General features: G+C 42.2%; 1 protein-coding gene across 1 annotated transcript; it reads left to right on the top strand.

The window, feature by feature from the left end:
* Window positions 1-285: 285 nt before the first annotated feature.
* On the top strand, window positions 286-23,630 carry LOC148008228 (uncharacterized). Its single transcript, XM_087674386.1, has 3 exons — window positions 286-373; window positions 717-2,036; window positions 22,430-23,630. Exons 2-3 carry the CDS (start codon window positions 726-728, stop codon window positions 22,844-22,846), a joined length of 1,728 nt encoding a protein of 575 aa, XP_087530512.1. The 5' UTR covers window positions 286-373; window positions 717-725; the 3' UTR covers window positions 22,847-23,630.
* The last annotated feature ends 1,797 nt before the right edge of the window (window positions 23,631-25,427 follow it).

The following is a 25,427-nucleotide window of genomic DNA, read 5'->3' as shown; positions in this document are numbered from 1 at the left end:
ATGTTGATAGCTACAATAGAATGGTGTTTGCAGCTGTTGCATTCATGTGCCTAGTAACACCTTTTTTAGAAATGTATATGCCAGATTCTGATACAAGGTTGCTGTCTAAAAATCTGCCATCTTTTATACATTAATGACTGAATAATTGTCTGTCCTGCCATGTCTGTGCAAAGATGTTATGATTTCCCCTTAAAACGATTCTGGATCGTGTGTTTGAGTAAAAATGACTGCTGACAACATACGTTTTATGTAAATATGTAAAAATTGCATTTCTGATACGGTGAATGCTGCAATTCTTTTGTAGCCAAAGAAAGCAGGCAAAGGTGAATCAGGCAGAGAAGCTGTACACTTGGTTTGTGGAGCTTGTAAACAGGTAAAATAACCATAATGTATTCCTTATTAGAATGAGGTATCATATATGGTTATGCTCAAACAAAGTTCTTTGTTAAGTAAAACAGAGCACCATGATGTATTCCTTATTAGAATGAGGTTGTCTTATATGGTTATGCTTAAACAAAGTTCTTTGTTCACTAAATCACAGCAATTGTGGCTACCTTTATACCCATTTTTTGCTATTATTATCCTGCCTTTCCAGTAAAATCCAGTTTGTTATCTGAAATAAAAAATTCATGGTTGGTTGACTTCCTTTAAAGTGTTCGTGGTTTACTTCCCTCTGTTTACAGTTCAATTGAGTCTCTTATGTCCCATTTTTTCAGGTAGGGCATATGCGTACAAACAAGAAAGTCTGTCCTTTGTATAGTGAAGAGGGAAGAGCAAATGCTTTGGCAGCTGCTCAGCAGGCAAACGCGCAGTCAATTGCTCAGGCTACTGCTCAGGCAATTTCTCAAAAAGCAGAAACTATAGAAGTAATTGATGCACCGGTCCGCCAAGGTATCAAGATCACCTTGAAAAGCACCAGTGGGCTACAAGACAAAGAAGCTCCTGTCTCAGTCAGCACTCCAGTTGAAAAAAAGTTTCCTTCTCTGAAAATAAAGCTTCCTTTGATTGGCAATGTGGAGAATGCTCCTGCAATCTCCAGGAAGGTGGAGGGAAATTCCACTCTTCCTACTGGAGCAACACCAAAGCAGCAAGAGGAAGGGACACGTTTAATAAGGAAGATAAAGATTAAAAAAGCACCAAAACTACAAATGGAAGATCAGTTGGAGGATAGTGATGATAAGAAAGTGAGAGAATCAAGACCATCTGATCATGTTCAGCCATCAGCAGAGGTGGGATTGTTCTGGCAAGAGACTGTTAGTAGTGCAAGGCCGCATGAAGTTGAGCCTATGTCTGTAATGGAACTGACACAGGCACATCAAAAAAAGGATGCGATAAATGACAGGCAGGCAGGTGTTATCCTGTTAGACAGGGAGAATCTAAAGCATCAGGAAAAGAAAAAGATGAAAGAGTCAAAGGAAAAACGGCGACAAGCCAATGAAAAGGAAGTAAAGCTAAGGAGAAAGGAGGAGTTAAAAATTAGGTTAAGGTTCGATAAGGAGAAAGAAGTGGAGAAACAGTCAGAGGCTGACAAATTTTTGGAGATGGAACGGAGGAAGGGAATGGAGCTGATAAAAGAGCAAGAATGGATGGAAAAACAGAGAGAGAGGGAGAAACAGGAGCGAGAGATGGAGATGATTGAAAGGCTGCAAATGGAAAGGGAGAAGCTTGAGATGCAGCAAAGGGAGTTTGAAAGGCAGATGAGACAGCAAAGAGAAAGGAAGAAACTTGAAAGACAGCAGAGGGAGAGAGAGAGGGAGAACCTGCAGCAGAGGGAAAGAGAAATGTATGAAAGGCAGATGGAAAGAGAAAGGATAATGGAGGCTGGAGAACATGAAGAAAGGGGTAGGAAAAATCATGTGATAGAGAAACACACAGTGCAAGAGAGAAGGTCTGTCAAAATGTCATTGATGAGAGATCGGAGATCCATGGAACAGGAAAGATTAACTGTGACAAAACGGAAACTACCTTTGGATGTGAATGTCTGTCGAGGGGTTTCGGATTATGCTCACCAGCCTAAACGACGGAAAGGTGGAGAGGTAAGTCGGAAAAGTGCCATCTGTGCTTTCAGTATAGCAGGTTTCCCTTTCTGTACCTCTTATATTTTTCTTTATGGTAATTTCTGTGTGTACCACTGTGATGTGTGCTTGTGCTTATAAACCCTGTCTGTTTCTAACAAAGTGGAACCCAAGGTATGAGACTCATTCTTGGACTGTGGATCTATTTAGCATTCTAGATTTTTGTCCCCTTGAAATGGGATCTATAGCATGTGCTTTCTGGCTATAGTTGAGCAAAACATTTGCTCAATTATGTCCTATCTGCTGGATGCATTAGAGTGCAAACATCTCTAGCAAAGTGTTAACCATTGGATAGTAAAGTCTTAACAAACAAGGTAGTGTGAGTTGAAGATCTTGTCTATACTGTTACAGCTGCATAAAACATGCCTCAGGTGCTTGTAACTGAAGGATATTGCTTAACAGCTTCCTGTCAGGGAGACAAACATCTCACATCAAGCGATGTAAGATCATGTTTTGCATGATAAGAAAATTGTACCATGTGCTATTGATATGCTTAGCATACATGGTGTGTATTTTCACACATCTCAAGCTGGACCAGCTTGCATAGATGTATGCTTGCATGTTACTTAATTTTAAAACTTTCAGGATTCGGTATCATTAGTAGTTTCCACTTTTGCTAGAAAACCTGTCTTTGGCTATTTAGGCATGGTGTATGTTACAATTAGTATTTGTGTTATTTGTCTTTTTTTTTTGTTTTCATTGTAGGAGAACTTACTAGTATAGTTTTGGTTAATTTTGGGATAGACATTGATTTCTATGATACGTATCATGTGGCTGCACATTTTTATTATATGATGGATATATGTTGCTTGTTTCATGCAAAATTTCTTCTTGTGGTCATGCAAATGTATTAATGATCTCACAAGTTGTTTCTAAGTCTAGGGGCATGGTGTGTGGACCACTACATGGTTGAATGTGTAATTGGGTATGATGCAATGACACCATGCGTCATCATCCTAACTAGCTCTATTTGGTCAGGATTATTTGAGTATAGTATGTCATACATCCCAGAGGAGAGAGTATATGGGTAGCATCTAGACTGGAGCCTCATCATATGCTACTCGTATTGTTGACGGATCTCTATCATTTCTCTGTGGTGTAGTCTTTGTGTTTGGTACCCTTGCACCGTCAATTGGTGTGTAGCTATGATCTCATATGCTCTTTGGACTGTCATCCATAGTTACCTGGAACGAGGAACGGGAACGGGAGCGGGACCCCCTGGAACGGGGGGAACGGGAACGGGGGGGAACGACACATATCTTAAGTGCCCCAAATATGCCCTGCATGATCAAGTTGCCCCAAAGAATGTCCCTCGAATTGCCCCAATACCCCTCAATGCTCCAAATTGACCCAAATGTCCCAAAATTGACTCGATTACCCCCACAGCTCCAAATTGCTCATGAATTGCCCCAATTATTCTAGTTTCCCTTGAAATTAGACAATATAAATGGATGATTACCTTGGAATTGAGAATAGGCTGAAAGTTGATTGTGATTTGTAAGAGTTCATAATGCATCAAATTTGAGCTTTGCATGGACTCCTAATTGGCTTGTGGGTTGTCTTGACACTTTAAATATTCAGAGAGAGAGAGAGAGAGAGAGAGAGAGAGAGAGAGAGAGAGAGAGAGAGAGAGAGAGAGAGAGAGAGAGAGAGATTAGTGTGTGCACATTAGGCAATGGAGATAGGTAAACATGTAGTAGGAGTGTGATATAAGCAAAAAGAAAAAACGTGGAAAAATGTAAATTTTTGGTCAACAGGCTTGGAATGGCCGTTCCAAACAGGGAACGGTAGGGAACGGCCCAGGGAACGGCAGGGAACGTTCCCCGGCCGTTTCACCTCCTCCAAGGATCTGGAACGCGTTAAACCGTTCCTATAGGCCGGAACGGCCGTTCCCTGTTTCTATGCTGTCATCTCTTTGTATAGGTGTAGTGTGTTTGATCCTTGCTTGGAAAAAATCAGTGAGCTCTAGCTGTCTGCCCCCCTCTATAGGGTATTCGAGTGGAGTAATGTTGTGCAGAGTGTATTGATCTCAAGTTAGGGTGGTGTCACTTTTGGAAAGCGTGGGGTATCTCGCTCTAAGTGGGCTATAGGCCGTGTATTTGCATAGAAGTGCTCCTCACTCTCCACCTCCCCTTGACATAATTAGCAAATCCTCCCAATTCTAGGAATGCGGATTGCTTATTTTCTCAAATTGGGCCCGATGAGAGGAGACCTTAAGCTGATTGATGGTCCTACTTCTCTCTCATGTGCTATGTGTACATCTAGGTATTTGTGTGTCTCAATGAAACCATCTGCCGTGGTCCTCATGGAGTGGTCCCAAAGTAGGACATCTTTCTGGGGAGGGGTTGTTGGGGTGATATCCATGTATATCAATTATGTAGTTGATAAAGATTTCACATGACCAGGTTCCTCTCAGTGCAAGAGAGGTGTATGGAGGGAGAGTCAAGGTCATGTTGGAAGGGGGCAAGTGGTCCTTCTCAATCTCATATCTTGTGAGCCTCAAACCAACCTTCCTCCTTAGAGAGGGTGGTAATGACCGGATTAATCAACAATTACAACAAGCATACAATTCATTTAAACTAAAATGTATACTTCACCACTTTAATCTTGGACAAATTGGTGTCCCTTGTAGTATTTTTTAAGCTTTTATTGCAACTGGATGAAGTACAAATGAGATTCTATGGTCTCTTTTGCTTATCCAAGTGCCTCTTGCTGTCAAAATTGACCAATAAGCCTTCTGACCAATTTGCCCCCTGGTTTGCTTGGGGATTGACCTTCATCTTACTCCTTGAAAGACAAATTAAGTTCCAAGTCTGATATGGGCTGGTTAGTCTCTTGAATTTTCTTGAAATTCTTTAATTTCAGCTTGCTTGAATTCAAGCCTTAGGTTATCAATTCTGAGCATGCATCGTGAGGTGATTGTTAAACCCTGACTTTTGCTGTAAATTAGGGTTTACAGTAGAGATTAACCAAAATCTCCACCTTTGATGACTCAAATGGCTGGATTTTGCTGAGATAACTGGAGGGATGGCTATAGGATGAGAGAGAATGTTGTAGAGAGAGGAATTTATGAGTTTCATCGCGCGAGAAAGGCTTAAAACTTGTTGTTGCCTTGCTCAAACAGACATGGAACTATCACCTATCGCTAAGGACTACTAGCAAGTGTGCTGCCTCCTCTTGTATGCTATCTCCTGCACTAGAACCACCTTGAGCTACTATCACATGCACCTAGAGTAGGGAATTGACATTAATTAATTAGTACCAATTCTAGGCTAATCAGTGGTCAGGATTGCTTAGGTGACAAATTGACCTAGCCAATTTAATTGTTGGCTAAATAGATTTTTTTTGAATCTATAAATAATTATTAATTAATTTTAAAAAGTTGGATAATGTTGGAAATTATTTTGAAAGGCTACTACTTGGCAAAACTCGCCTATGCAAGTGGGAAAGATGTTTTAGAGAGAGAGAGAGAGAGAGAGAAGCAATGGCGAGGCGTTTGGTGTGTGGGCGATGGTAGATCTGATTCACTCGTCTTGCAGATGTGCCTACCTGCCTCGTGCATTGGCTGAGTTCCCCCCTCTGACCTGTGCATGGTCCATTCTGCCCTGCCCGTGTCATCGCGCCTTGCCCTTGTCTACTTGTGTTCATCCGAGCAACATGTTGTGCTATTTGCCATGTGACCATCTTGCTTGCATCCCCCTCCTCTGCGACTGAGACAGAGTGCGAGGTCACCAGTCCTGCTCGAGTCCTGCTCGTTTTGTCTTGCGTGTCGATTCACCTGCTGTTCCTTCTGACGTCCTCCTGGCACCTGACCTATTTTGTCATCCTCTATTTTGTGCCTGACAGCGAGGGTGTGACGATCGGCCCCTAATCCAGGTAAGTCAGACTGGGAGCGACTCAGATCGTTAAAGCCTTGTTTTTACTAAACAGCAGTGTACAGAGTGGGGCTGTGGTCTTGGGGTACAACAGCTTATTAAAGGAGACAGGTTCTGTCGTGCTCTGTGAAAGACAACCAGAGTTGGATAATTTGTGTAATCAATGTAAACCTTGGGAATGGCGAACTTGCAAGAATCTAATGGTATTGACATGGCCTTTCTAGAACAACATATTGGAATGGGGATGACAAAGACTTGGCGGAATCAGATGACGATTTGTTAGTTGGGGATTCTGGGTAGTTAATGGAAGGGGATGAGATGGGTAAGCGGCGCAAGATGCCGGTCGAAGAACCGGACTTGTGTGCCTTGAATTTGCCTCAGCAAAATGTTCAGGCCTTATGCTCTCAGACTAATGAGTCTTTTCAGTTTATGCTGGCCTCTGCCAATCATCTGATGTCGGAATATGCTCAAGCTAATGAGGGTAAAGCGAGTTCTTTACCACAAGGGGAACATGTGGTCGTTGTTATGGTTGCTGATCTGATTCTACAGCAGATTGTTGCCTTCCATGAGAGTGCTGCCATCTTTTACTTTACAGGAAGGACCCCATTGATCTCCCGCATCCGGGCATGGTTGCTATCCATGCTTGCCAAGGGGGAGATGGGACAGGAGGATGTTTCAAGGCAAGACCAGGCATCCCTTGTGGAAGAGATGTATGATGGCCCGAGGGGTTTTTTTGAGGTCCTCTTCTGTTCCTCGGAATCGCGAGCCCATATTATGCATTGTATCCCCTTGTTCATGGATGGCTAGTTAGTCCATATGGTTCCTTGGAGGCCTATGGTCGAATTTCAGGAGATACTAAGGCAGGCATGCCCAATTTGGGTCGAGGTGTTGGATTTCCCTGCCCATCTTTGGCGACTTCTTCCCTTCGTGTTGAGATCTCTTGAAGAGGTGTTGGTGGAGCCTCGGTTGGCCTCCCGTAACAGGAATAGGGCATGCATGCTTTGGGATACAGGGAAACCTCGCCCGAATAAAGTTCATTTTCAGGTTCCGGGGTTGCAAACTTGGGTCTATGAGCTTAAATGGAATGGGGCACATTTGCAGGGCACTGTTTCAGATGTGGACAATTGGGACATTTTATTTCAGAATGTGATAGAAGGCATGAGGTAATGCAACCGTCTTTGGATCGTGACTTGGATATGCATGACCATCCTACGCAGCTGGTAGCTTAGTAGCCTGAAGTCGCTTTTGAGCATATTGTCCAATAGGGACAACTAGATGGAAAGAAGGCTGCTTCTCGAGCTGAAAATCAGCATGCTTCGCCCTATGGGGGCCAAAACTTGTCTCCTCAAGATAACCCTTGGGTTTTGATGGTTCGCCGTAATGCTAGACAGGAGCCTCGGTCTACTCCTGTTCACCCAACTCCCCAGACTATTACCTAGACATTTCAACGCCAAGGTAGGGGATTCTATATGAATCCTCGATTTGTAGTTGGTGGTAATGAAAAAAGGATCTCTGATACTGTTTTGCACTTTGACTCGTGAGGGAGAATGGTGCCTCCTCAGGATGTTTTCCGTGCCCAGCAACAACAGTTTCCTTCTCGTACTTCGATTGCTAGTTTGCAAAGGGGAGATCTAGTTGATGTGATTCAAAGCGAGATGGAAAGATTTCAGGCAGCCAAAGCAGTTGATATTAAAGGGAAAGGGAAGGTGGGGATACAATAGTTTTCTTTTATGTATTCCATAATGAGAATTGCGTTATGAAACGTTAAAGGTATCTCTTCGGGCAGTAAACAGTATCGGTTGTGGAAATTTGTGTTAGTTGGCAATTGGGATGTTCTATGTGGGGTAGAGCATAAACAACATGCTTTGGCAAGATCATCTCATGTATATAAGGATTACTCGGTTTTCTATAGTGGGTGTGTTCCACATAAATCTGGAGTAATGTTTGCCGTCAGATCTTCATTGCAACCATTTTTGATTTCTCAGGATCGTTGAGGAAGATTCATGATTATGGAAATCCAATGCAAGGGAGAAGTTTTATGGTTGGTGGGTGTCTATGCTCCTACTTCTCGTGAACTTCGCCAACTTTGGGATGACTTGCATTGCCTTGCTTTGGCTCTCGTCAAGGCTTTGTAATGGGCGATTTCAATGTGTGTACATCTATGGACTTCTCAACATTCGGTTATGGATGGTCCCGAGCGTCAGGCTTGGGATGCTTTTGCAACTCAGTCTTTGAAACAGGACATGTGGTCTTGGTTGCATCCCTCACACTCAGGATATACTTATCGTTCTCTTCAGCATCGAAACACATGGGCCAGACTGGGTAGGATCTATGTTTGTCAAAGTGATTCTTTTCTCCTTGCAGTCCTTGATAGTGGATAGAGCGAAAGCGTGTCTTGTCAGATCGCCATCCTTTGATCTTGGAAATGACACATCTACCTGTTCATGCCTATAAGGTTCCCTTGGCTCGCTTGGCTCTTCGTTTCAATCAATCCTTTCTCCTGCAAAATCAGTTTTTGGAATGTATTCAGCGAATAATTGATTCCTTTCGTTCTAGGGTCCTATCAGAAGGATTGGAAGCATGGCCTATTTTTAGGGATAATGCACGTATGCTATCCCGACAGTTCGGTATTTAGCATGCTTCCATTTTACGCATTGAATTGCTGCATGCACAATCTTTGTTGGCCCATTCTTTGTCTTTATGTTAGTTGGGGGATACTAGTGATGATTTGGTGACAGGCATCGAATGGTTGAAAGCCGAGTTCAATCTTTACAGGAACAGGAATATTCTGAATTCAAATTGTTGTCTAGAGCAAAGGCTTCGCACGATAACAATTGTCAATCTCACCAGTTCTTTGCTAGATTACATAAGAAATATGCTTAGGATAATATTGTGCGTGTGAAGAATAAACAAGGTGTTTGTTGGGCCCTCAAGAGAGTTTGTCAGATGTTGTTCACTCTGCGCGCAGATATATTTGTGATCTGGTTAGAAATCAAGTTCAGCCAGAATGGGTAGCCTTAATGGAGGCGGATATTTTAGAGGATGAAGTGGAAGAGGTTCTCTCCCATTTGCCAAAAAGAAAAAGTCCTGGTTGGGATGGGCTTCCTAATGAGTTGTTTTCAACCAATGTTGAGCAATGTAAGGACCCTTTGACTTGCTTGTGTTAGCAAGTTTGGAATTCTGGTGTCATGCCTTCAGACTGGAAGATTGCAGTCATTCGGTTATTGCCCAAAGTTCCCTCTCTTACTTCTTTGAAACAATGGAGACCCATTTCTGTTATGGGCTCGTTATATAAAATCTTCTCAAAAATCATTGCCAACAGATTGAAGAAAGTATTTCCGCATTTGGTTCATCCTCGCCAATAGGGTTTCATTAAGGGTCGGAATATAATGCATAACATTTTGAATGTTCAACTAAGGATTGACTTTGCAAAAGCTTCAAGCCAACAGATGGTCATGCTTCAACTTGATATTGAAAAGGCATTTGATCATGTAAGCTAGTCTTTCTTGAGGCAGTTGATGTTCACCATGGGTTTTGGGCCACGTATGGTTTCTCTTGTGGATACTATTGGTCAGGGGGCATTGGCCTGTATTGCGCTTAATGGAGGCATCACTAATGAAATTACCTTATCCTGCTCTCTTTGTCAAGGCTGCCCTCTCAGTCCTTTGTTGTTTGCATTAGTTACTTACCTGATGCTTTCTTTGTTGGATAAATTGGCCAATCAAGGTGAGATAGTTGGATTGTCTCTTCCTAGTGGGGCCCAACTTGTGGGTCAATCTTTGGCAGATGATTCCTTTTTGTTTCTTAAGGTTGATCGTTCCAATGTTCATCGGGCAATGGTCGCGTGGAAACTTTTTGCTATGGCATCAGGATTCCATGTTAATGCTCAAAAATCCACTTTGCTCTCTTGTACGGAAAATGATTTGCAAGCTTTGGGTTGGAATGGTATTGTGATTCCCAAGGGGAATATAACTAGATTTGGGTTATCCTATTGGGGTGGAGGTGGCTCCCCGTGCCTTGTTGGATTGGATGGCATCTCGTATTCATGACCGGTTTATGTACTGGAAGTCACAAGGCTGGCATCTCCATGTGAGACTTAAAGTTACACAATGCATTATGATCAGTATGATTTCGTTTTTCTTGCCTTTGCTTCCTTGGACTAAGAAGTCCCTACTGGAATTGGTCCAACCTATCCGATTTTATGGAAGAAGAAAGATAATCTCTTGGGTCAGGTGTGGATTTCATGGCAGCACATGACTACTCCTAAAAGGATGGGGGAAGCAACTCTATTGGATGTTAATTTTCATATGGCTGATTTGAGGTTAGCTCTTCTGCAGGCTCTTTGTCTACAGACTCATCCCTAGGCAGATATAGCTAAATGTTTTATAGAAAAGACTGGCATTTCTCATGGTAACACAGTTATTCATGCTTCTTGATGGCATGTGCTTAACTCCACAAGATCTATTATGGTCTCTCAATCTTTTCTCCTTTCCCATATGATCGCATCTTGGCAAGCGATGTTACGTTTTTCGGTTTGGCGCCCCCTGGATTCCCGCAAGGAGGAGAATTCTCTCCTAGGCAAAGTACTGGCCTCTTCCTGGCTGTTGGACTAACCTGACAAATATCTCTAGAGAGACAAGTTTAATCGCATGGCTTGTTGGGGTTGCAGTGAGTCCAAGATGGTGTCATTCCGGGACAGGCCCGCCTTTATTCATTTCGGCGTATTCGCTAGCACTTTCGGGTGCCTAGAGGGTATCATGTTATTTGGACGGCCATATAGGACATAATTACGAGATACTATCCTTTGCCTACATTACAGCTCTTGTCTCCCTGGCGTGATTGAATGTTTGTGATTCCTGATGATTTCGAGAAAAGATCGGCCAATCAAATATATCATCATATGGTAGAGGCCAAGCGATGGGTTAGGTGAAGGCAAACAAAGTATGGCGCATTCAAGAAAGCAAAAAGAAGTGGTAGGATAGATTCATTCAGCTCTGGAAATCTAAGGTTCGGTACCAGGGAAAAGTGTTTATGTGGAGGCTTCCTATTGGGCTTACTGGGAATGTGTTGCGTGCTCGTAAGATATTTGCTGGGCGATGCATTTTGTGTACTAGATGTGATGAGACAGTGCTTCATCTTTTTGTCTCTTGCCCTGTTACAAGATAGATTCGGAGTTTTGCGTTCTGAGTTTGGTCCTCGTTGACTCGTCACTGGATTTCAGCTCGTTCGTGGTATTTGGGGAAGATGACCTCCATGACCTCTTTGAGTTCAGATTATTCCTGCCTTTTCCATTTCCTGAGATGGACAGCCTTGTGGCATATTTGGCGAACTCTGAATGCCTTCATTTTTGATTCTGTATCTGGGATTCATGGTCATGTGGCCCGAATCCGGGGTTTAGTGTTGTGGCATATCACCTCTATGGTGTCTGCTGACTTGGTTCTTCTTGATATTGCTACTCCCTGGCTGGACACTGTTCGCTCCACACCAACTGTTCTTTTAGTGTGATAGTTTTGTGTTAGAGTCTATGTAGACTTTCCTTCATGATTGTTTTTTTCCGTTTGTTCTAAGCCGGCCTGATGGTCTGATGTAAAATATTTATTACTTAATTCAATTATCTTCACGGAGAGAGAGAGAGAGAGAGAGAGAGAGAGAGAGAGAGAGAGAGAGAGAGAGAGAGAGAGAGAGAGAGATGCAGATGCTTGAGTCTCGACTCCGACTCTTGAAACTTGAGTCTTGAAAGTTGAAAGGGAGGAAGACTCGAGAGGCCCGAGGGTTGGGGTAAAGTTGTGGGGTAAAGTTGAAAGAGCAAGAGTGAGAGAGGGAATGGGAGATGAGAATGGCAAATGCTTTGATAGGGTGCGGGATAGAGGCCCAAGGGGATGGGAGATGAGATTCGAGAATGGCAAATGCTTCGATAGGGTGTGGGAAAGAGGAAGATGAGAATGGTAACTTGTAAGTGCTTGCTGAATTGGTGTGGAAGCATGGAGGAGAGGAGCACCTTTTGTAGATGAGAGAAGGGTTTGAGTTCAAAGTTCAAATAGTCAAAGAATCCAAAGAGAGGGCTGCAAGCTGGAGCTTGGAAGGAATCCAAAGAGGAGCACCTTTTAAGTTTTGCATGGTTGGAATTTGGAAAAGGGGGTTGGGGTGAGGTATCCAAGGCTTCCCACCCTCCCAAAAAGTGCAACAGTGCAGGAAAAGCGCAAAATGCAGGACGCGGGGGTGTAGGAAACGCGGAACGAGGACGCACATGCCAGGTGGCTGAAAGAGGCCAGTTGTAACATGCGAAATTGTGTGAAATCGGACCGTATGGATTGTTCCATACCACGTATGGAGTCAACTATGGTGGAGATTTCATCTCCTCACGCATGCGAGGGATGTATTTTGGACAAGATGCATAGATTTGCCTTGAAAAAGGATGGTGCAGTGCCTTGTGTCTGGAAATTGCAGCTTATTCATTTTGATGTTTGTGGTCCCATGAGGACATGTGCATTTGGAGGTTATCTTTACTTTGTTACATTTATTGATGAGTACTCTCGGTATACATGGGTGTATGGGCTGATGTGTTTATACATTTTAAACATCTTATTGCAAAGCTTGAGGCTGAAACTAGCTGAAAAGTGCAAACACTTTGCATAGATAGAGAGGGGGAGTACATGTCTTGTGCTTTTGAGACATATCTGCTTGATTATGGCATTACGCATCATGCCACTGTTAGAATGACTCCTTAGCAGAATGGTTTTGCTGAAAGGAAGAATCGCACTCTTATGGAGATGACTCGTTATATGCTCAAAAGCAAGGGGCTGCCTCATAAATTTTGGTTAGAAGGCCTTCAGTGTGCATATCATGTGTTGAATTGTGCATCCACTACGGCACTAAAGATGATCACCCCGTTTGAAGCTTGGCATGGCAAGAAACCCAAGGTTGACTACTTTTGAATATTTGGTTGCATAGACTATGCATATGTTTCGAAAGAGCTTTGTGGGAAGCTATAAAACAAGGCTGTAAAATGCATATTTACTGGCTACAGTTCGGAAAGCAAGGGCTATCGCTTGTATGACCCACACACATTGAAAATTTTTGTCGTTAGGGATGCCATATTTGCTGAAAATGCTGCATTTTTCACATCATTAGTTTCAAATGCCGGCCACCCATGACATTGGTGATGTCTTTGAGGGTCTCTTGCTACTTTCTTTGGATTTTGTGCCTGCTGTAAATGGCCGGACAGACATAATTATTAATACAGCAAGCTGTTGCTGTACCATATGTGCCTGAACAATAGGGTATTGATAATGGTTTGCCACATGTAGTAGAAGATGCAATACAACATGAAAGGGTTGCTGTAAATGAAAAAAAAAACACTCCTGAGATGGTTGTTACAAATTCTCCAGGAGAGTAAAATGGATGCTCCTTTAGCTCAACTCACTAGAAGGGTTGCTAGACATGTAGCACATGATGGAGGAGGTGCCCATTTGGCTGATTTTACGGAAGTAGATGATTGTGATGAGCATGTATTTATGAGCTCACTATTGGATGATGAGCAGTCTACTTCCTTGGATGAAGCTTAGCAAGATGTACATTGGATGCATGCCATGCAAGATGAGTTAGACTCTATTGCTACTAACTCTACATGGGATCTTGTGGATTAACCACTTGGCAAGAAAACTTTTGGCACAAAATGGGTTTCTAAACTCAAATGCAAGGTTGATGGTACCATTGATAAGTACAAAGCACGGTTGGTAGCAAAAGGCTATGCACAAAAGAAAGGCATAGATTATGAAGAGATTTTTGCTCCTACATCGTATATGAGTATGGTGAGATGTGTAATTGCCATGGCTGCAAATTATGGTTAGAAGGTACATTAGTTGGACATTAAGACAACATTTTTGAATGGGGATTTGCATGAGGATATTTATGGGTCACAACCTTGAAGGTTTGTGGTTAAGGGGAAATCAAGCTAAACAAAGCTCTTTATGGTCTCAAACAAGCTTCTCATGCATGGCACTCTAAAATTGATGCATATTTGGCCAACAAAGGGTTCAAAATCAGTCCAACTGCTCCCACTCTATACATTAAGATTTGGGGGGGGAGGGAGACTTTTTGATTATCATTCTTTATGTAGATGACATGTTGCTCATTGGATCTTCAAAAGCACAAATTGCAGATTTCAAGTCTGAATTGAAACATGCATTTGCTATATGGGCTGCCTACACTATTATTTGGGGATTTAGCTCACCCAAAATCAGTATGCTATCATCATGTTACAGTCACAGTATGTGGATAAGCTGTTACATAGGTTTATTATACAAGATTGCAAACCTATGTATACTTCTATGGAGCCATGCTTAAAGTTGTCTATGCATGATGGTGAAGAGATGTCTGATATTGCAATTTATAGCTATGTTGTTGGCTGTCTTATTTATCTTTGCAACACATGCAATGACATTCAGTATGCAATATCTCATGTGAGCAGGTATATGCATAGTCCATAGACTATACGGCAAGTTGTCAAGTGGATCTTTAGATACTTGCAAGTATAAGCTTATAGTGATTTAGATTGGGCTGGTGATGCAGATACTAGGCAGTCTACTAGTGGACATTGTTTCTTTCTAGGGTATTCTTGCATTTCATGGCTAAGTAAGAAACAACTTACAGTGGCTACCTCGTCTTGTGAGGTTGAGTATAGGGTAGCCTTCACGGCAACAGTGGAATGTGCATGGTTGGACAGATTGTTGGTTGATCTACATTTACCATTGGAGGGTCCTACACCCATTCTTTCTGATAGTCAGAGTGCCATTATAGTGGCATGAAATCCTGTGTATCATGCTCGCACAAAACATATTGAGGTGCATTACCATTATGTCAGAGAGAGATACTATGCCGGAGAGATCAGCTTGATGTATGTTTCTACATATGAAAATGTTACAAACATTTTCACCAAGGCACTACATCATGAGAAGTTTGAGGCTTTTCGCAAGTCCTTAAACTTGCTACCCTTTGGTGATTGATCATTCATGTACTTTACCACATTGGCACTGCAAGGGGATGTTAGAATTTGCTAATTCTATGGACAGTGCCCAATGTTTTAGTCTTTAGTTCTTTTTCAGTTCTTAGTGTGAACATAACTAAAGTTATAGGTGGTGTCACCACTCTTAGAGTTAGAGTTAGAGTCAGTTAACTCTAAACCTTGTAGCTCGAATAAGCAATACTAGTGTAACATGAAATGCTATTGTATTCTTAACATTCAATGTTAATATTAATGCTACCATTAATTTAAATATTGACATTATCATTAATGTTAATACTAAACTTGTTGTCAAGGATTGTTTTGAGTAATGCTCTAATTAGGGAGCTTGAGTATGATGATGATGGGAATCTTGTCAGTGACGTCGAATTTGGTGAGCAATATGAAACCTCTTCTAGTGAGGGTTGCTCTCTAGTTTACGATCTGTGTGAGCCTGATGACAAGGAGTTCTCATGAGTGTAGACATTTTGTACTTAGTCCATTTGTCATTATACATTTTGAGTCCTTTCATGAGCATTTGCGATTGATGTATCTTTTTGAAGCACTTAATACATGACTCTAGTTTCGACTCTTTAAATCTATATGGCATTGCAATTGTTTTCTAAACTCTAGTCTCTAATTCATAAAACTTTGTGATGATTGATCTATCTTTAAGTTGCACATTTTATATGTACACATATATTAATATTATGGGTATTTTTCAATGAACGCTCGAAAGAAGGCATTTTATTTTTGAAGTTTTTGTGTACGTTTTGTATTGCACTAGTTCACGTACGAATCGTATCGTACTAAATTTATGAAACCACCTTGGTTAATGCTAGCAATAGCAACAATAGTCTATGGTTGAGTCTTATGTGCGTGAGTGCTCGTTGTGATAGCTTAATAAAGCTGAATGACACAGACAGGCAGGGATGTTGTATCCTTTACAAATCCCTGATAGGAAATGAAGTAGTGTTTCTATGGATTTTGTGGTAGGATTATCACATATAAATTGAGATAATGAAGCAATCTGGGTTGTGGTCGACCGGTTGACAAAAATGGTTTGATTTCTTTCTACAAAGTGATTGTGAAAAGCCATGAGTTGGCTGGTCTCTTTGTCGAACACCTTTATAGAGTTTATGACTAAGATTCTAAGTTGATTGGCCATTTCTAGCAAATGGTCTTCCAGAAATTGGAAATTTAATTGTCTATGTCATTCTCGGAACATCAAAAACTGATGAGTAGATGGAATGGACAAATCAAACCATGGAGGATATACCTTCTCATTATTTCCCTTCTTGAATCCAAATTGATTCTTGACTGTAGGACTAAACAATTGCGTAAGACCATTTATCTTGAGTATTTGGTCAGGTGGAAAATCCACCTAGAGGCATTGGCTACTTTGGAGTCGATATGTTCCTTGAAGAGTCGTTTTCCTCACTTCCTTCTTGAGAATATTGCTAAGGAGAGCAATCATTTATAACGAGGGAAGTGTTATCCCTCTTGACATTTGGATGGGTACTAGTAGTATTGGTCACGGTGGTTACGAAATGACTTAGTGCGAATGCACTAAGGACACTTTGAGGTTAGGGCAACCGAGTCCTATTTATAGATTGAAGGCTCTATTGTGTACATTTATTGTGTGATCACCACTCTTGGACTCTTGGCCCATTGCCCGATGCATCCGTACATCAGGATGGTGAGGGGTGGTGGTATGGGACGCCAACCCTTGGGATGTGTCCTGACTTTGAGTGTTGCTAGCTCCTAGTCTTGGGGGTGAGCTCACATGGCTCTATGGATGGGAGGTGAGTCTGGTGTCCAGTCCCTTTTATGGTGAGTTTGGCTTGTATCATGTCTTGTATGGAGGTTGGACCCTATGGGGACATATTAGTAGAGCTCTTTGGACTCGTTTTCATACCATTTGTTGTAGGGAATGACTTGTCTTCTAGTTTGTGTGGTGTGTGGAAAGCTTTGGAGGGTGTTTGAGTGTAGGACGGAAGTCAATTGGATGGTGAGTGTTGCCAAAGTAGTGTGCTCAAAGTAGGTGAGACCATTGTACACATGGTGTCTATATGTGTTAGCTAGCTCATGTGCGAAGTAAAAGATGGTGTGTTGGGTATGTGTGACAGCTAGTGCTTGCGCGTGTAGTTGCTATTGTGAGCAATACGTAAGTGTGATTTATGCCAATTGGGCAGGGATGGATAGTGAATGATTTGAGAAGTTGCATTGTCTCAATGTGCAAAGTAGGAGATGGTGTGTTGGGTATGTGTGATAGCCAGTGTATTTGAGCTAGTGGGCTAAAACAGGTCAATGCTCCAAATCCTAGCCACTTCTTCATTGTGTTATCGGTAATGACATGATGCTGCGAGTAGAGCTTAAGCAAGTGCTGGCCATACCACATGCTATCTCCTATGCTTGCTGATATCCTACTTGTGTGTGCATCAGCTCTATCACTTGTAGCTTGCAACTTTCCTTGGTCCTCAAAGTCACGTGTATCACTATCTACTTTGTGTCCTGACATTAAAGTCTCCCACCTCTCCAATCCGGAGTAGTCTATAATGTCATCTGATATGTCCATGAAGGTTTGAGTCCCTATGTGCTCGTGCATCTCCATCTTCCTCTTGTTGTCTCCATGTTAGCAACCCTTTTGTTGGGAAGTAGCATCGGGTATAGCTTGGATCACCTTAGGCATGGGGCCCTTCTAATGCTCCACCTGCATCTTTGTGAGATCTTCATAAATGAAGATGGGGTCTCTTGGTAGCCTCCATAGTTTGGGTCCTTCCCTACTCTCAATGCTTTAGTGAAATGAAGGGGGTCTTCATAGTGACTCTCTAGTAGACTATGGTGTTTGTTTTACTATTTTGATTCATGAGGAATTTTATGGGTAACCATGGCAGTCACTTGGACCATTGGCATGCGTACGGTCGTCACTTCGATAATAAGCCACTTAGATCATTCTAATTTAGCTTATGTTGTAATGTACGTTAGGAAAGGTGGTTACACAAACATTTCAAATCTACAGTGCTGCAAACAGTAGGGCTAGGTCTAGACAAAAAAATGCTTTAAAGAGGCTCAGGATAGAGGAAAGTATGCAGACTAGGTAAGATGTATGTTTTAGAGGTGATACTGATCAAAAGATGTATAATATAATAGGAGGGGAATGTCGTTCCACCCCTTTGGGAATAAGAAAACGTGTTGCACCCCCTAAAAGAGACTAGGGAAAGGGGGAACCTAAAGGGGGAACATCCAACAAGGGGAATGGCTAGGGGACCGTGAAGGGGAACACAATGGGGAACGTCAAGGCTGCCTTTCCACCAAAGAGGAATGTGGAACTTCATTGTTAAGTGCAAGGAAAGAGGAAAGAATTTCACTTGTGTTGGATGTCCCATGCACCATTGTTTCTAACCCCTCCCATAGTCATATGCATGGGCCAATTATTTCACTGAAATAAGTATACAACTCTCACACACACACACACACACTCTCTCTCTCTCTCTCTCTCTCTCTCTCTCTCTCTCTCCCCCCCCCCCCCCCCCCCACCACCACCACCACCACCACAGCATGTGCCACTTTCAGCTTTCTTGATGCTTCTTGACTCTTTCATCTAGTTTGATCTTAGGCTATCATTTATTTTGGGTCCTATGTTCCATAATCCATTTTGATGTAGCTGACATATTATCTTGTTTTACAAATTGTACATGTTTCTTTTGTTGAGAAACCCTTCACCTTCACTTGTAGTTTGCGTTTTTGCATTTTGTGTTTAGGGTTTGCAATCCCAAAAAGGGGCGCCATCCTAGATTGACTGTGCCTATTTATAGGCCACTCTCTCATTCATTCCTAATGGCTGATTCATTCAGTCCGTCACCTCTTCTCTCTAGCCTCTCCATTGCCCTCACACCCCTTCAAGAGGACATTGTGGTTCGTGGTTCGCGGCTATCTTCATCATCTTCCTTGTGTTACGGCACCCTTGTTCCCTTGTATCACATTCACTCCAGGATTCAGATCTTCATCATTCCATTCATCAAAGTTTCTTCTCTTTTCTCTTCTCTTCTCCATGTTTGCCGAGTTCACTTCGTGTTTCTCCTTGCAAACCCTACTATCTCGCTGGTACATTATCTTTTGACACGGTATCAGAGTTGGATCTGCTCAAACAGGAGCAAAGATCCTCCACTCCAATGACGGCAAAGACCGGTGGCAGGTTTGGCATTCACTTTTCTTCTTCCGTTGCATTAAAATCTCGTTTTTGTAGGTTCCAGCTGTTTTCAGCTTGCTGCCCACACCCCTATTGTGGAGGACATTGGAGTCTTAGCTGTCCCTTGCTGTCATCTACAGTCTGGCGTCTATTTTCCAGCCTTCCACCCGCAGTTTGCAACTATTTACAACAGAGTGAGTGTTGCTGATCACTCTCCATTCAGAAAACAATCTTGTTTTTGCAGATTTCAGGTATTGCAGCTTGCTGGCCACACCCTGGACGCAGAGGACATCGCGGTCCACGCTGGCCATTGCCGTCTACAATAGTTTGGCTCCTGTTTCCAGCCTAGCACACACTTTTTGGAGCTGATTTCAGCATGTTGATTGCTATTGCTGGTTTTTCGTGCGTTTTTAGTCTTTCTCTCTCCTCACCTGCGTTTTTCTACTAGTTGCAATCTCTTAATGCCGGTCCCATCCTCCTCCCATTGGCAGCTCACTTCTAGCCCTTCCACTGCCCTCCTAGCCCTTGACGCGGACATTGCAGTTTATGGTTCATGGCTGACCTCTTTCTTCTTCAACAAGGCATACTGGTACCCATGGCTTCTTTACCAACAGATGACCAATCTACTAGGTGCTCCTACTGCAGTAGGAACGATCATCCCACCGAATTTGACGACATCGACCTTTACTTCCAACCCCATCGGAGTGTGTGTCTTCCACCAAGCACTCCTTGTGCCACCTCTTCTTTTTGGGCCACAAAGATCGTTCTGCATCGGCTAACAGAGTATTATGCTCAAGGCAATAAGTCGCACCCGACGCGCACTAAGTCCTTTTGAGCACACGGAGGCTCTAAGACCTTATGAGGTGATAAGCCCTCCCGGAGATTATCCCACTGCGCAGAGGCTTCCCCCACCTACTTTTGGGTACAGTGGCTTCCAGGGCCCATATCTCCTTCACAATCTACTCTCCTGAGAGCTCGTGATTGTTTCCTACCCTTGGTTCATCCTGAGCCTTCTTCCCCACGCTCTTCCACTCATGTTCGAGAGGCCGCTTTTGGGTGCTTCTCGGCTTCTTCTTTCGAGCCTCAGATACATTTTTCGGCACGACCGACGGTACTTCATCATCAAATGCTTTGTAGTCCGTGAGTCATGAGTGGTGGATTCTCTTTCTCTCTCAAAATGGGATTCAAAGGGGGGTTTTCTTACTTCGCCCTCAAAGGGGGACTTGCAGTTCTTCTTCGGCTTCAGAGGAGGCTCCTACTTCTACTCCTTCTGATTCAGAGAGAGACCGTATGTGCCATTAAGTTTTTCACACACCAACACCTTTCACTTTCGAGGAGTGTCTCGTCTTTGAGTAGTCATTTCCTCTACTCATACCCAGGATTTAGAGGATCTACCTAGATCGGTGCCCTTCGATCTTCAACATTGACTTGGTGACTAGGCCTTCGTATCCCTCCCAACATGGAGTCATGGAGCTAGTGGCTTCTCTCCCGACGTTGAGTTTCGGGTTCTACAGCTCATCTTGTCTCTTGATTATCTTCAAAGGTCTCCTTTCAGGTGGTATTCTTAGATTATAGGGTGGATCTTCTTCGTCCCTTGGTCAGCATGGAGCCATCTTCCGAGATCGAGTACGGGCATATCCTTATGGTTCTCGGCACCACACAAAGTCCGGCATTCCTCCTATGCATTGCATGATTTCATCATCTTTGTATGAGGGTGCTCGGGCAAGTAAACAATTTCCCCATGAGGGACGCTGTCCAAGTGGCACCTACGGCATGAGCATTCTTGAGCATGTCGTATTCCATCTCCACCTCACTCTTCTCTTCTTTCCCTTTTTGGGCTTGAGAGGGGGTGTTGAGAAACCATTCACCCTTCACCTGCAATTTGTGTTTTTGCATTTCTGCGTTTTGCAATTAGGGTTTGCAGCTCCAAAGAGGGGCTCCATCCTAGAATGAATGTGCCTATTTTTAGGCCACTCTCTCATTCATTCCTTACGGCTCATTCATTTAGTCCCGTCACCTCCTCTCCAGCCTCTCCACTGCCCTCACACCCCTTCAAGAGGACATTGTGGTTCGTGGTCCGTGGCTGTCTTCATCATCTTCCTTGTGCTACGGGACCCTTGCTCCCTTGTATCACATTCACTCCATGATTCAGATCTTCATCATTCCATTCATCAGAGTTTCTTCTCTCTTCTCTTCTCCTCTCCATGTTTGCCGAGTGCACTCTGTGTTCCTCCTTGCAAACCCTACTGTCTCACTGGTACCTCATCTTTTGACATCTTTGGATAGCTTTTGTAGGATATTTATAAATGAAGGCATGCATGTATAATGTATACAGAAGTCGTTCCCCTCACATTCCCGTTCCCCCTAGGGCCTTGTTCCTGTTTCCTGAAGATCTTGTTCCCGTTCCCTTGTTAGTATGATGTGTATCCTTCAATTAAATCCTGAACAAGTTTTGAAGGTGAGAGTCGAAAGGCTATGCCTAGGGTTGGTCTATAAAAGGCAAGAGGTATTCATTTGCTAGGTTAATAACTTCAATACTTTAATTGCTCTAATTTTTGTCCCAATGGTGCTTTTTAGCAAATAAGAAACTTGTGATACATGCTGATTAGTCGAAATAGAACTAGGCAATCTGAACCTTCTCCCCAGAATCAAAACATCAACTGCTTTCTAGCTCTTGTGAGGCTAACTTGTATTTGTGCAATGTGCATGAAGAATTAGAGTAATGGCGCTAGAATTAAAATATTTGGAAACTAAGATGAATTTTCATGTCCACAATTGTTAAAATTATAAAATATAGCTGCTCTTTTGTGCATCATGTCTTGCTTAACGGATCATCAAAAATCAAGAAATGCAGAATTAAAATATTTGGAAACTAAGATGAATTTTCAGGTCCACAATTGTTAAAATTATAAAATATAGCTGCTCTTTTGTGCATCATGTCTTTCTTGACGGATCATCAAAAATCAAGAAATGCACTCGTTGAACCTTTGGAGAAGACTGCTTTTGTTATTCAGTTCTGGGGTTACTATTCTAGGTTGTGCTTATCCCAAGCACTCTGTATTTGCTCCTAGAATTTTTGTATTAGTACTTTCGCTTAATGCACTAACTATTAACAGACTCTAAAAAGTGAAGGCTATCATGGCGTTCCAGTTCATTTTGTTTAAAGTCTGCGACTGGATGTTGAGCTGCATAGATACGTTGTTTGCCTGCTTTTTTTGGCTTTATTTTTGCATTTCCTTGTTAGTAGAGCTGTAATTTGACTTAGTCCTTATGGCAACTGTTACAGGTGCAACTTGCAAACATTCTTGAGAGTATAGTTGACACGATGAGGAAGAGGACAGAAATATCTTACCTCTTTCTTAAGCCCGTCACAAAAAAAGAAGCACCGGATTATTTAGATGTGATACAACATCCAATGGACTTGTCTTTGATAAGAGAGAGAACACGGAAGTTGGTATACAAAAGCCAAGTGGATTTTCGTAAGGATGTTTTCCAAATAAGAGAGAATGCGTATATATACAATGAGCACCGTAATCCACAAATACCTCCTATTGCGGACAGTCTTCTGCAGCTGTGTGATGAGCTCTTAGAGGAGAGGTATGATGAAATAACGGAAGCAGAGTCAGCAATTGAGAGGATTGAAGATAATCCATATCCGGCTCCTTCTAGGACTTTGAATCGGAGATTGTCACGGCCACATTAAATGCTCTGGCTTTGCTCATATTAAATGCCTGTTAGATGGCATTCTATCTGCCATGGCACACCTTGTATTGTAACAGTAGCTCAAAGCATACCACCATAATTGGTTCATGTCCATATGTTTATCCTACTCCACAACTTTGCTTGTAATTTACCTCAGTAGCAGTGTCAGGTCATGAGATGCATAAAATTAGGGGGTGCAGATTGTGACCAAATCTCAAGTCTGGCAGAAAATCATTCTTTGTACAGCAATGCTTTTCATCACACTTGTAAAGAGACCTTCCCCTAATTAAAATTTTGGAAGGGCTCTGCTGTTTATATGCATGCGGGAAGTACCAGGCTGTAGCCTGATTTATTTCACAAAATGATTTTCACACATGATTCAAACGGCATCCTAAACAGTTTCATGTGCTGCAACTTAAATTGCAGCAGGTGGCTTCATTCTTTGTATTTCACTTGTGCAGTCCTCACTTATTCAAGTGGAATGTTGTAAATCCTTAAAATGGAACTGTGGAGCTGATTGGGAAGCCCCTTCTTCAGCCAAGGTGGAAAGCCTAACCTGTTATCAGAGGTCCTATGTGCATGCACTAGTCCAAGTTATGGTTAACATGTGTTCAGGGGATGCTGTGCTTTTTCTTTGTAGATTTAGTCTTTGAGTTGTACTATGCTTCATGGAATTGAACTGGAAATAAAATTCTGGTAAAGTGACCTTTGTACTTTCCTACTAGGGATATCAGTGCTTACATGAAGGTTTTGGACCATTTTACTGTCTTGACTTCCATCCATTTAGTGCAGTGCATGCAACACACCACGAAGGAACTTTTATGTGAAACCACTGTTCATTACCTTTTTACTGTATAAGAAGAAAAGACTTTGCTGCCACAAAAATAAAGAACAAGAAAACATATCTATATGAGGGGTGTTTGGAGTAATTGCATTGTGGCTATATAAGATTTTGTATTGAGCATTGAAAGTTGAAATAGATTTGGAATGATTGAGTATGCAAGAATGTATGGTTTCTTTGATATCAATTGGTTAACAAAGGCCAAAATTTAACCTAGTCCAAGATGCCTGCTTACAAAAGTGAAGAGGTGAAGATTTGCCAACCACTGAATTTTTGTGCACCAAGGCAATTGTTGATAGAATCTACCCACAAAAGCTGTAGTGGCTTGACAATGTTAAAAGGAGACGGGAGATGGTCTTAGTGGCACCGTAGCATCTTGGACATTAGGCGGATGGGTTGTTTTGTTTAATGTCATCGGATACTTGCAAATGAGCAACTATCGTCTCAAATGCAATTTATTTACTCAAAACTTTATCGAGGTTGGCTTCCATAGTCCCCAAGTTAAAATGTGGAACTTGGTAGGGCCTAGAAGACATTGGAATATGATTATATGTATGTTACACATAGTGACCCCATCCTTGAAGAGCTAAAATGACATCTATTGTTGGCAGTATTCTAAATTTCACAATTTGCACATAGCTAGTTGATTTATAAAACCTACATTCATAGGTGTATACCTAGTTGATTCGAAAACCTACATTTGCTAGTGAAGCAAGCCACTTACACATTCTTGAAAAACAATTTAGATTGTTTCCATTGATGCCCATCCCTATGATCGTGGGACTGCTTGTGTAGAAATTGCAAAAAACAAGCCAGAAGAGCACTTAGTACTTTGCTTTACTTGCCCATGACTTACATTGTGGTGCAAGATGGGGCATAGAAAGTATGTCCTAGAGAAACCCACTTAGTACTTTGCTTTACTTGGCCATGACTTACATTGTGGTGCAAGATGGGGCATAGAAAGCATGTCCTAGAGAAACCCAAAAACATCTAGAGTACAACTTGATTTTATTGGAGTTAAAAGAGCATCAACTAATAGTGTGTTACACTTTTTGTGGCAATGGCTTTTTGAAGTGAATTGTGGTCTTTTGGGTTGTCCAAAAGGACGTTAGTATCTCTCTCTCTCTCTCTCTCTCTCTCTCTCTCTCTCTCTCTCTCTCTCTCTCTCGCACATGCCCCCCCCCCAAAAAAAAAAACCCGGCCCGCGCGCAAGGTTGAAATACGTAAAGAGCGCTTGGACCTCCAAATATTAGGACAAAATCTAAGCCTTGAAATTTCAATTCATATGGACTTGTGTAATGCTTCAAACAATCTTGTGATATCACAAAATTAGTCAAAGTTAATATCAAAGTATTACAACATAAAATTGCACAATACAATGATGCTAATCCTATTTGGAATTGGATTATTGTTTTTGAAAAACTCACTTTCATGCTATTGTTGATTGTTTCTAACTCAAAAGACGTCAAAGGCCTTGATTTCCTAATAGCAAATGCCTTGAGGGCATTACTCTTTACAACCTCCCCATTGCTTAGGCCGATACATTAGGACCTTCAATCACCTCATTGACAATGATAGTGCTTTGGTTTCTGTGCACTCCTACCAACTCTCTAGAGTAGTGGTACTATCACTTTGGAGATACGCAAAGGACCTCAACAAAATATCACCATCACCCTTGCCATGTTTGAGACAGTGCACTCCCACCAACCCTTCATAGAAGTGGTACTATCACTTTGGAGAC

The sequence above is a fragment of the Lygodium microphyllum genome, unplaced genomic scaffold, assembly GCF_053477565.2.
Source record: "Lygodium microphyllum isolate KBCC unplaced genomic scaffold, Lygodium_microphyllum_v1.1.10 scaffold_247, whole genome shotgun sequence".
Taxonomy (NCBI): domain Eukaryota; kingdom Viridiplantae; phylum Streptophyta; class Polypodiopsida; order Schizaeales; family Lygodiaceae; genus Lygodium; species Lygodium microphyllum.
This window is presented reverse-complemented; position numbering and strand designations above follow the sequence as displayed.